This window comes from Ovis canadensis, chromosome 11 (assembly GCF_042477335.2).
Source record: "Ovis canadensis isolate MfBH-ARS-UI-01 breed Bighorn chromosome 11, ARS-UI_OviCan_v2, whole genome shotgun sequence".
In the NCBI taxonomy this organism is placed as follows: domain Eukaryota; kingdom Metazoa; phylum Chordata; class Mammalia; order Artiodactyla; family Bovidae; genus Ovis; species Ovis canadensis.
Window position 1 is genome coordinate 21953268 of NC_091255.1, and position 12289 is coordinate 21965556.

A 12289-nucleotide genomic window follows, 5' to 3' on the forward strand; every position below is an offset into this window, starting at 1 on the left:
TTCTGTTTTCAAACTGGCCCAAATAAAATTTTACATTGTTCATATCACCCAAATCCTCGGCAAAATCTGAAGGCATAATGTGACATATAATATCTCAAATACACTAACTTGACTCAAAGAAACAGCAACAGGCTATTTCTCAGGAAAACCTGTCAGTTCAACCTCATGAACTTCACAGCCAATTTGCCATGCACACACGATGGAACATGGAATCCTATCATCATGTGAGGTATACAAGGAGACTTTGCATTAAATAGCATAACAGCATTGTAGAACACTTAGATGTTTTCCAATTTTGGTATTTACTGAGTAGGATTCATGACAGTCTCCCCACAGAATACAAATAAAAAGTAACCCAAAGGAGCACGCAGAAGACTGTAGTGGTGTCACACCACATAAAAATCATCTAAGACACTCCTTTTCCTCACCTCCAAAAAACACCTCCTTGGCAAACTTTACAGCAGTATTTGGGGCCTGCAATTTTTGTGCTTAATGAGACAGTATGCTACAGTGGACACAGCAAAGTCCGTGAGTCAGAATGAGCTGGGTTCAAATGCAAACTCTTCCACTTATTATCCATGTGAATACAGACAAGTCACTTAACCTCTCAGTCTTACTTTCTTCTACTTCATGAAGTTTTTGGAGGATTAAATGAGAAAAATAAAGCAAAGCACCTAAAGCACAGTTCATTAAACTTTCCTTCTCACGCTGAAATAGTTCATAAGTTCATAAGAGCTGCTTGACAATTCAGAATATGACTAGAATCCATTTTACTTGGCCCAAATCACAAAATGGTACGGTTCTGATCAGCCACGTATTTTTCACTTACTGGGTTACAGGGCATCCTCATCACTATGAAATGGAAGGATTCAAGTACTTGGAAAATAGAACTGAAGAATGCTGGTAGCTGTGGCTGGAACCCGGAAACTGGTGATGAGTTGAGTTGGCACACTTGAATAAAAGTAAGACCAACGTCCAGCATTTGTTTTAGAGGAAAAGACTCTACTCTTGGGAACCAACATTAAGGCCAAAGAAGAAGGACGGATAACAACAGCCAAGCAGGCCAGAGGAGTCGGCCAGAAGCTGAGAAAAAGGTGACGTCATGTTACTGTGAGAACCCACCTCCAGAGCTGCCATCCTCACGACCTGGTTGCTGTGATAGAAGAAGTTTGGCAGGACATCAAAAATCGACGTTTCGGACAAGATGAGTTTCTGGAAGGTACAAAGACAAGCTTCAACCATTACCTCCATAAGAGAATAATTCCAATGGGCAATATTTAGCATTAGAAGCATTAGTGAAACTTTGAGCATTTTGCCTGCAAACTTATAAACTTATCTTTTCTTTGCATGAAGTTACCTTCTCTCTGCCTTGGCTTTCTCAGATAAAAAATGGGGAAGATAATAATACCTATCCTCAAGGGCTGTCGTGAGTGTTAGACAGTATATGTAAAATTCATAGACATGCATTAACAGTGCATTAATTATATGCTATTAAATGTTTATGGCTATTATTATCTTTTTTGACATACAGCCGAACTTAACGTTTAATATATTGGGTCAGTACTCCGCTACGGTAAACCATAGATTTGAACTCTATTTCAACTATGAACCAAATAAACAAAAATATCCTTCCCCCGACTCTGTCCCCACTTCCTTAGTTTCCCCAGAAGGAAATCTGAGAGAAAGCTAGAAGATTCCCTTGGCTAGGTATGATAATATTATCATTATTTCCAAGTAGAAAAATACAAAGTAATTCCTGACAAAATGATGTTTAAAACACAAGTCAAGGTTCTTTGAATTAGCAGTAAAATTAGCCAGTATTCTTTTATACAGTTGGCTCTGTACAAAGCTTAACAGTAAGCATTAAAATAAAATTGCATGATTATTTAAGTAGCTTTTCCCCGTTTAACCGATTTATACATCTGATTCAAATATCAGAAATCAACCAGTACCACCACTTCATTGTGTCCTTGAATACTTTCTAGATAAAAGCACAAGAGGTGAAGCCCTCAATAGGACACATCCATCAAGGCCAGCCTATGCAACCTTTAAGCTAAGCCACAATTCTAACAGCATTTTTATGGGGAAAAGAAAAAAGTACAAATCGTCTTATAAAGTCAAGGGATGAAACTTTATTACACAGAAAATCATAATTGACTGAAACTGATTACTTAATTAAACTACGCTTGGGAATAAAGGGGACAGCAGTGCAGAGGGGTAGAAAAGGGCTGTAATGCACGAATACCTGCAGGTTCTCGATGCAGAACTGATGTCCGTACATGTCAATGGCGGACAGGAAGATAGACTCGACTTGGTTGTGGCGAAGCTCATATGATGGCAAATGGGAAGCAATAAGAACCTAGAGTGAGAGCAAAATAAGAGGCGTTAAGTTCCTGAGGGAGTGATTATTCTAGGCTCCCATTAGGCAGCTCTGATACAGAAGCAATAAATACAAATTTGGATGTGCAGACATCAAAGATAAAACAGAGACTAAGTACCACAACTTCTGGGGCCTGTAACAGGAAGCCAGGGCCACCGAGTACTGCGTCTCAGTTGACTCTCGCCATGATTTGCGTAGTGAGCGATCTCCAGTGGGGGGGCCGGGGGAGGGAAGGGAGAGCAAACGACCTCCATCAAGCTCAATCAGTGCCAGTGGTTTAGCCCCGTGAAGCCGCTGGAGCTGAGGACTGCATGACTAGCCGTTAATTGGGAATCAGGTCTGGCAGGGAGCAGCTGTGGGGAAGGTGGACGCTGCCGAGCTAGCCTCTTGTAACTCTAAAGGGGAGAGACAGACTAGGAAAAGCTGCTCCGACAGCTCCAGGTACTCGGTAGAGGAGAGGGCATCAGAATGTGACACCATACGTGTGAGGGGCAGAGAGAAAGAAAGCAGTGTCGCAGACAAAGAGGGACATGGTGGGACCTGAATACCCTCAGCAGGTCGCTCAGAGGTTCAATAACTTTGAGTAATTCAGTGACATGGATACAATTGTAGAGAAAGCAGAAGGTCACTGAACAGCTTCAAATGCTGCTTCCTCGTCGATGCCCGCACACTGGAACACAAAACACAAAGGGAGTGCCAAACCCTGGCTTCCCTGCTGAAACCTTCTGGAGTGGAAATGCAGACTACAGGGTGAAACTAACTGGACTGCTCTGGGGTTGCGCTGATTGCCAGCACCGAAGAGTCATTTCATCTTTTTGCTTTCCACACTTGATGTTTTGCTATACACTTAAAAGTTTCAGCTGCTCCTAAGCTCCCTTTGTAAAGTAAGAAATATTCAACCTATTGTCTTCCTTCAGGTTCCTTTCCTCCACCTGACTTAACAGGGAATGGTAACAGGACTTTATGATGGGGGTGGGCTCCTATTTTAAAGAAATTTGAGGTTAATCTTTTCCATTCTCTTTAAAAAAGCATACAACACATGAGAACATTTGTCCTGAAGGCAATGAGACATATGTGGGAAACTGCATGACCTTTGGAAGGTGCTGGGGAAGAGCTCACGGAACGGACGGCCCAGCCTGTGAAGACCGTTCCTCCCTCCGGATAACCAACTCACGTCCTTACCTGGCGTGCTCGGAGTGCCACCTTCGCGTTGGTGGTCTTGCTGAGTTGAGTTAGCTCCGTGAGGATATTCAGCAGCTCATCAGTGAGGGTGGGGTCCCGGCCACACAGCTGATCCTAATTGTTAATGTGACAACATACACATTCATGTTAAAAAGAACTAAACCTGGAACTCTGTTCAATGTTATGTGGCAGCCTGGATGGGAGAGGGGTTTGGGGGAGAATGGATCCTTGTAAATGTGTGGCCGAGTCCCTTCCCTGCTCACCTGAAACTATCACAACACTGTTAAGTTGGCTATTCTGCTGCTGCTAAGTCGCTTCAGCTGTGTTAGACTCTGCAGCCCCCATGGACTGTAGCCCACCAGGTTCCTCTGTTCATGGGATTCTCCAGGCAAGAATACTGGAGTGGGTTGCCATGCCCTCCTCCAGGGGATCTTCTCGACCCAGGGATCGAACCCAGGTCTCTTATGTCTCCTATATTGGCAGGTGGGTTCCTTACCACTAACGCCACTAGGGAAGCCCTAAATTGGCTATACCACAGTACAAAATAAGAAGCTTAAAAAAAAGAACTGAGGTGGTGAAAACTTTGAATTGGGACAAGGAAATAAAAACAAAGTAAAAGACAGCTGGATTCCTAAGATGCAAGCGTCCTGTTACCTTTATCCTAAACAGTGCAGTAAAGAGATCCCAGAGGAAGCTGCTGCCAAGGAGAAGCCCAAGGCCCTCGGCCAATCAGGCTCAAAATTCCTAATGCATTTCTTTATGAACCAACGCTACACTTTAAACATGCAGAAGTCATCAGAGACCATTAAAAAGGGACAAGGGATCCTGGGTAAAAATAATAACAGATGGTGTCTCAAACTTTTAATAGGTTTTAAATAATATAAGGCCTAAAAGCTTTCTTGGTCCCTCTTCCACTTTTGGAAAGAAGGAAGAATAAGGCAAAAGGAACCACTCCTGGTGGTTTTCATTTCACAAACCAAATGTCCAGCATCCCAGGAGGGTACAGAACAGAAACATAAGCACAAATTACTCATTTAGAAACACATGCTGACAATTCTATACCCCAAATCATGTATCCTCCTGCTGTACCAAGAACCATTCCATGATACCTAAATGTGGTGAATCCTTAGATGCATTACAGGGGAAAACCAAGCTCCTACTATGTGATCCATGGTGTAATTCAAGACTGGGTCCTTAGTCTCCAAAAAATTTAAGAAGAAAAAATCTCTATCATATTTTGAGAAAACATTTCTTCTCCAGGGCAATATCAGTTTATTCCCTAAATTCACCCATTATCTATGTAATTTTCATCTAAACTGAAAAAAAAAAAACACTGCAGATGCAGTTTTTATAAATGCCTGTCATTCTTGAAATTTACAGAGCAATCAGTAACAGTAGTTCTGAATACCACATCACATAGTTTCCCTCTACTTGGAGTTTGAAATAACTGCCTTTATATGTTAGTCTTTTTTTTAATATTCTCTCTCATCCCACTATCAAACAGGACATGAAAGACAGCCAGATCCTAAATGGCTTCCTGTTGCTGCCTTTTAATCTTTCCCCTTTCTCGATTATTGCCTTTTTCTTAAGGAATCTCCATTTCATCTTAAACCTTCCCCATCTCAGGGATCCTCCTTATAGTCCTTCACCACAGCAGTACAGGTGTGGGGCTTTGGGGGCAGACACACATTTCCCCAAGCGCTGTTTCTACAATCCCTACCACCTTCCACATCACAGGGTAAACGGTTTTGGAGTGCTCAACGTGAGCACGCTGGAAAGACAGTCTCTCAAACATTTTAAAGCAGGAACTATTTTCTGGTTCCCCAATCCACGACCAGAGGTCTGCTCCAGAGTAGTAAACCACGTGACGGTATTTACAGTTAAGGAAGTACAAATACTGTTTTCACTCATGCCAACAAAGGTCCGTCTAGTCAAGGCTATGGTTTTTCCAGTGGTCATGCATGGATGTGAGAGTTGGACTATAAAGAAAGCTGAGCGCCAAAGAATTGATGGTTTTGAACTGTGGTGTTGGAGAAGACTCTTGAGAGTCCCTTGGACTGCAAGGAGATCCATCCAGTCCATCCTAAAGCAGATCAGTCCTGGGTGTTCATTGGAGGGACTGATGCTGAAGCTGAAATTCCAATACTCTGGCCACCTGATGGGAAGAGCTGACTCACTGGAGAAGACCCTGAAGCTGGGAAAAGTCTAAGGCGGGAGGAGAAAGGAACAATAGAGGATGACATGGTTGGATGGCATCACTGACTCAATGGACGTGACTTTGAGTAAGCTCCAGGAGTTGGTGATGGACAGGGAAGCCTGGCGTGTTGCAGTCCGTGGGGTCACAAAGAGTCGGACACAACTGAGCAACTGAACTGAACTGATTCACTCATCTGAGTGGAAGAAGAAAGTGACTGTAAATTTAGGGCTTGGTTGAGCATATGGTCACAGACTGAAGGACCTGTTCGTCCCATCCCAGGGCACAAAAGAAAGAGCAGAGAGAAAATACAATGAAGTCTCATCTTTTACTGAGAACTTAGGAGCAAAACAGAATTTCAAGGGAATATACAAAATCATCAGCACTTGAACACCCTGGCAGCCCAATGGTTAGGACTCCGCGCTTTCATTGCTGAGAGCCCAGATTTGATTCCTGGCTTCCCTGGTGGCTCAGAGGGTAAAGCAGCTGCCCACATGGGAGACCCGGGTTCAATCCCTGGGTCAAGAAGATCCTCTGGAGAAAGAAATGGCAACTCACTCCAGTATTCTTGCCTGAAAAGTCCCATGAACGGAGAAGCCTGGTAGGCTACAGTCCATGGGGTTGCAAAGAGTCGGACACGACTGAGCGACTTCACTTTCTTTTCTTTTCTGGGGAACTGGGATCCTGCAAGCTGCACAGTGAGGCCAAGAAACAAACAAAATAAATAAAATCACCAGCAACAAGACCAAAACAAAATGGAAGGAAAGAAGAGATAACAGTGGGTAGGGAAAACAGGATAAACTTTTCCTACCTAAATCTCTCTTTACCTAAGAAAGATAATCCTTTCTGAGGTACTTACTCCAGTCTTCAGAACTACCCTCTGAAAGATCCCAACACCTAAGTTATGTCCTAGGTAACAGACTCAGCTATCCACCAGGGAAGCCCACTCTGCAAAAAGCCAGGCTAAACTCTCAATGCAACAAAAACAAACGCCAGCCAACAATAAAAGTCAGCACGACAAAACAGAAACACCAGCCACCTACTCAACCTACACTGGATTTGATATGGACAATCCAGGTTGACCTTTCCAGATTACATTAAAATGATCAAATAAAAATGGAGTTGCCAGCTTGTCTAACTACAGATCATGTTCTAACTAAAGCGCACACACAAAAAACTACTTAAAAGTAAAACCTTGTCATTTCTTCTTTCTAGTATGAGAGAGAAGGGGTGAGAAAAGCGGGTAGAGAAGCTTGCTTTTTGGTAAGAAAAGTGAACTATGGAGGTTAGAAAAAAATAATACGGAAGTAATTATTCATTCACGATCACCACTTGACAATCTTCCTGGGCTCCCAGTGATAAAGTGCAGAAACCAGACCTTTCTGGAATATGAAATATCAAACACAGTATGAATAAACCACTACTTCCATTAATTTATCATGTGTTGACGCCTATATCCTCTACTTTTCTGTATGTTCATTCTATTCATTTTTGAGAGTTTGATATTGAAACTCCAACTAAAAAGCTTAAGTTATCTACTTAAAAAATAATTGTAATATATAGCAGAACTATATGTGAGTTTGTTCTCCATATCCCAAGTCTCTTAGTGTGTTATCATACTTTCATAATTTAAAAAATAAAAGAGAAAAAAATAAAAATAAAAAAATTATCATGACTTGAAAATTTTGCATTTGTATATTATTTTCTCCATTGTCATCATAGAACTCAGGAAAAGATTGGCAATAGGAAATTGGCTTGTAGAGTAATCTTCTCAATCCTCCCCTGTCCTTAGCCTCAACACAGAGTTCAGGCCCTGAAAGAAACCGTGAGGGATGGAAGATGATTCTGTTAGCAGAACCACCCATCCTAAGATGTAAACCTCCAAGAGGAAGTTTATGGGCCTCTGGTCTAGACACAGATGTCCTTTGGGCCACTGGACAGCCCAGCATCGCCATCTGACTCTGCTGAACATTCTGTAACAGTTAACACTAAAAGGTGATGGTGCCAGCATGTGTTTCCTCAGTGAAGAGAGGCAGGTTCATTTAACGAGCCTACCCCCTGGTTTGGGGCTTACCTGCATAAATCTGCAAAGAAAGATGAAAATTATTTAGTAATGGTTAAGGTTGGTAGCACACACTTATTTCTTGTTTTCATTCTTAACCTGGGTGGTAGCTAATCACAAGGAATAGCTCAGATTTGCAGAAATATAACAAGCATTCTTAAATGTCAAAACTTCCACCAGTTATGCAGCTGACTTCCAGGAGAGCCCCATACAGCCAACTTGATCCTCACATCCTAAAATGTGAAGGCAATTCAAAATGAGAAGAATGTGATATAATGGGCAATGTTCTTGACACATTAACTACTGTCCAGCTGGGTGAGGCACCAATCCCCAAACCAAAAATGGACTGGCAACTTCGTCCGGTCACAGCTAGATGTTTTTAAAATTCTTTAATTGGAGGAAAACTGCTTTACAATGTTGCTTTGGTTTCTGCCGTACAACGCAATTCAGTCATAATTATACATATATCCCCTCCTTCTTGAGTCTCCATTCCCTCCTCCATGCTAACCCCTCTAGGTCATCACAGAGCACCAGGCTGGGGTTAACCCTGTGCCATTCAGCAACTTCCTACCAGCTCAAAAATGCTGTGGGGCAGGTTTAACAAGAAATATTAATATCACCCTTATTGAGGAAACCTGAGTTTACTGAGAAAGACTTTTCTCCTTTATTATATATTGGACAAAATTATTTGCGGCTATGTTGAGAGAAGGATAGAAGGGTGTTTAAATGCTCTGGGCTCCCCTGGAGGCTCAGTCAGTAGAGAATCTGCCTGCAATGCAGGAGATCCGGGTTTGATCATCCCTTGGTTGGGAAGATGCCTTGGAAGAGGGCATGGCAACCCACTCCAGTATTCTTACCTGGAGAACCCCTGAGGACAGAGGAGCCTGGCGGGCTGCAGTCCTTGGGGTCACCAAGAGTCAGGTATGACTGAGCAATTAAGGGCAACGCAGTCTAAACCAAATCAGAGGCTCACAGGCACGCCACTACTCCTAGCAAAGCACGGGTCATTAAACATTCATGTGGACCACCCCAGAAATAAGGCAAGTAGCGAGGAAGGCTACTCAGAATCAAGGTGGGCACAACACACATACTCTTTCGTCTAGAGCCGTGAAGAGGTTGAGCCTTTTCATCAGCACAAAATTTGGCTAAAGAGTCAAACATCTCTGAGCAAATATAAACAATGTCCTAGCATTTTCCTATAAAATTAAGAAATAAGAGCTTTCGAAAGATAAACTTCCTTTGGTTTCAATGTGGCACCATGTTCCTCCACATGGAGAAAACTGGACAAAACTTTAGCGGTTTACTTGATATTCTGCTCTCCAGATACAGAGCAAGATTGGACGAAATTTGCTAGTGAGACTATGAGGCAAGTGATGCCACCACCTGGAAGGCAGGGTGGCTTCCTCGGAGCAGCTGCAACACTGATTCACAGACGCTTGATCTTCTTGATTCCCACCCTCTAGGTTCAAAAGTCCCAGACATCATTGTCTAGTTCAGCAAAGCACACCATCGACAGTCCTACTTCTAGAAGGCAGAGATGGGCATGCTGGGCACATAACCATCGATCAGGAAGCCAAGGTAAGCAAAGAAAGGGGAACCAGCAGAGAATGCAAGCTGGGGGAATGGAACGCTGCCATAGCCAGGTGATGGCCACTAGAGAGAGTAATCCAAACAGCTGAAATGGCTTTTACCAGCTACCCCCACTAATGCAGATGTGAGGTGGGGGATGGGACACCCCCCACCTGGAAGAAGGCAGATCGGAGAGCAGCCCTGTCCCAGCCTTCATCCCAGCTCCCCAAGTCACTGCTGGCCGATCCTCAGCTCAGTCACAGCAATTAATTTCTTGTTTTCCAAATCTCTGGGACGAGGTCAAAACAACTGATATTTCAAAAGCAATTTAATGATATAAAAGCCTACAGATGTTTACCAAGTTTTCTTTTGTTGTTTTTTTTGAAAGACAAATGTGAAATGCCAAAAGAAAGAAAAGGAAGAATCCATCTTTCTGGTTCACATCTTCAACCTTCCTCCTCCTTCCCCTTCCCCCTCCCCTTCCCTCTCCCTCCTCCCAGCCCCTCCTCCCCTTCCCTCTCCCTCCTCCCAGCCCCTCCTCCCCCTCCTCCTCCTCTCCTTCCTATTCATCTAAACCAAAACACTAAACAAACGACTCTTTTCTCCAAAGTGCTTGGCCTGCTGGAAAGAAAGTTTGGGTACCATCCACGCAGGTAAGAAGTAATCAGGATGACAAGGTGGGGGAAAAAAGAACTAGCAGCAAGCCAGAGTCCCATTGGCTTCTGCCTGTCCTGACTGGCAAAAGCAGAAAGCACAGCCTCAAACCAGCTCTCTGACAGGGCCCAACGCCTCTGCAGCACCCCCCGTGTAATTACACACTTGAGTGACTGGACTCTGAAGAAAATTGAAGGCCTGAGCTCCGAACAGCTGCCATTTTCTCTCTCCATCACACCAGCGTGATTACTTGAGAAATGAACAGCCCCGGCTCAAAGCTACTCCAGAATTCTCTGAGGAAATATGGCTCCGTGTTCCAATAATGAGATTCTTAAGGCAAGCGTTACTTACAATCACTCCGCAAAAGGAGCGAGCCGAGCCCCTATATCTTACAAATTAGAATTTAAGAAACCCAGCGACAGTCTTGGACAATCATTACTCTTCTGCTGCTCCAAGGTTTCTGGGCTTTGGTCTATTTTTAGTGCAGAAAAACTGTTAAGTCCTTAAAAAGGTAATCATACTAACATGAAAACTCACTATAATTAGCTTCCTAAAACAGCAAATTCTACCCCATTTTTAGGTTCAAACTGACAGATTCTTCCACATCCTCATCATTGCCCTTTCCTGCCAGGAAAGTCTTGGCTTTAACCAAATGAGAATTAGCAATCCCTTTCATTAAAATTTAAGGAAAAAATCTAATTAGTCAGAGGTTTCTTCCCTCTTCCAGTTGAGAAAAAGAAAATCAGCAGGTTGCCAAAGGTAATATCTTCTTTGCCGAAACCTATCACTCGGAGAAGTTGAAATATTACATTGTGCTGATATTTTTTTTTTCCTTTCAAATGCATCTGCTGGTTTCCCCACCGTCTAGCCATTCTAGGGTAGCAAAGGTAATGAACTCTCCCTATGATTACATATTTTTTAAAATGGCTATTTCTAAAAAATGTTATATCCTCCAGAGTTAGCCACCTAGGCAGATAACTGAGAGAGGGGCACTGTTGTTAACCAGAGATGTGAAGCAGATAGTTTCCCTTCACTCTGAACCATGAAATAAAATATAGCAGAAGATGTGTAGTTTTTTTCCCTCTAAGAAGAAAGGATGGAATTAAGGTGCCAAGAACGCCAATCCCACAAAAAGGCAAGAAAGAAAACCACGGGAGCAAAAAGGTAATATAGTCTCCCCAAAACACAAACATGTAGCAGCAAGGCAATTAATTGTTCATGGAGCAGGAGATTGTTCGTGGGATGGGACTGGTGGGGGGAGGCGTTGAAGACGAGTCCTGCTGTCCTCTGATTCCTAGAACGAGCGAGAAAAAACGACGAGTGGAGAACTTACAGATCATCTTTAGAAATCCTCCAGCCCACAGAAACTCTACCCACTGGGCAAACGTGCATCAGTCCCACTCGTGTTTACCAGTCTCACTTCTCACTGCCTCTTTCTACTAATTCTCAAATTACTGAGTTATGGGGACAAAAGCATGTATCTACTACCAACACAATAATCTGAGCTTAGACGTCCATATAAATAAGACAGAAAGGGATCAAAGACGATGAGGAATAAACTGAAGTGTTTTCTGAGTCGGGAAGGAACAGTACTAGACTTCTAACAGTTATTTTTTGTTATTAAGTTTTGGATATGAGAGCCATTGCTCACATTCATAGAACAAACAAAAGTGATAATGGGACAGTACACTGGCTAGATAGGGCTTCCCTGGTGGCTCAGTGGAAAAGAATCCACCTGCCAATGGAGAAGACACAGGTTTGATCCCAGAGTCGGGAAGATCCCCTGGAGAAGGAAATGGTAACCCACTCTAGAATTCTTGCCTGGGAAATCCCATGGACAGAAGAGCCTGGTGGGCTACCATCCCTGAGGTCACCAAAGGGTCAGACACAACTTAGCAACTAAACAACAACGTTGGCTAGATAAGACTCCATTTTAAAGCTACTGTCATGAGTGACAACAGGGATGGGGAAACATGAGGCAGCTTTAAGTGGAGTCAAGGACTTTGAGTTCTTGTGTAAGATGATATGAAAAAGCCCCTTCAATAAATGGTGCTAGGAAAACTGGACAGCTACATGTAAAAGAATGAAATTAGAACATTTCTTAACACCATACACAAAGATAAACTGAAGGTGGATTAAAGACCTAAACAGAAGATCAGAAACTATAAAACTCTTGGAGGAAAACTTAGGCAGAACATCCGATGACATAAATCAAAGCAAGATCCTCTATGACCCATCTCCTAGAGCA

At 43.0% G+C, this 12289-nt stretch overlaps 1 protein-coding gene across 4 annotated transcripts in view; it reads right to left on the reverse strand.

Moving 5' to 3' along the window:
* ACACA (acetyl-CoA carboxylase alpha) overlaps positions 1-12289 on the reverse strand; it is a 244316-nt gene that overhangs the window by 131393 nt on the left and 100634 nt on the right. For all 4 annotated transcript variants that reach the window (XM_069602731.1, XM_069602732.1, XM_069602734.1 and 1 more), the window contains 3 exons: positions 3563-3676; positions 2246-2359; positions 1123-1212 (listed from right to left, as the gene is read on the reverse strand). In XM_069602731.1, coding sequence (XP_069458832.1) covers positions 1123-1212; positions 2246-2359; positions 3563-3676 — 318 coding nt within the window. The remainder of the gene's footprint in view (positions 1-1122; positions 1213-2245; positions 2360-3562; positions 3677-12289) is intronic.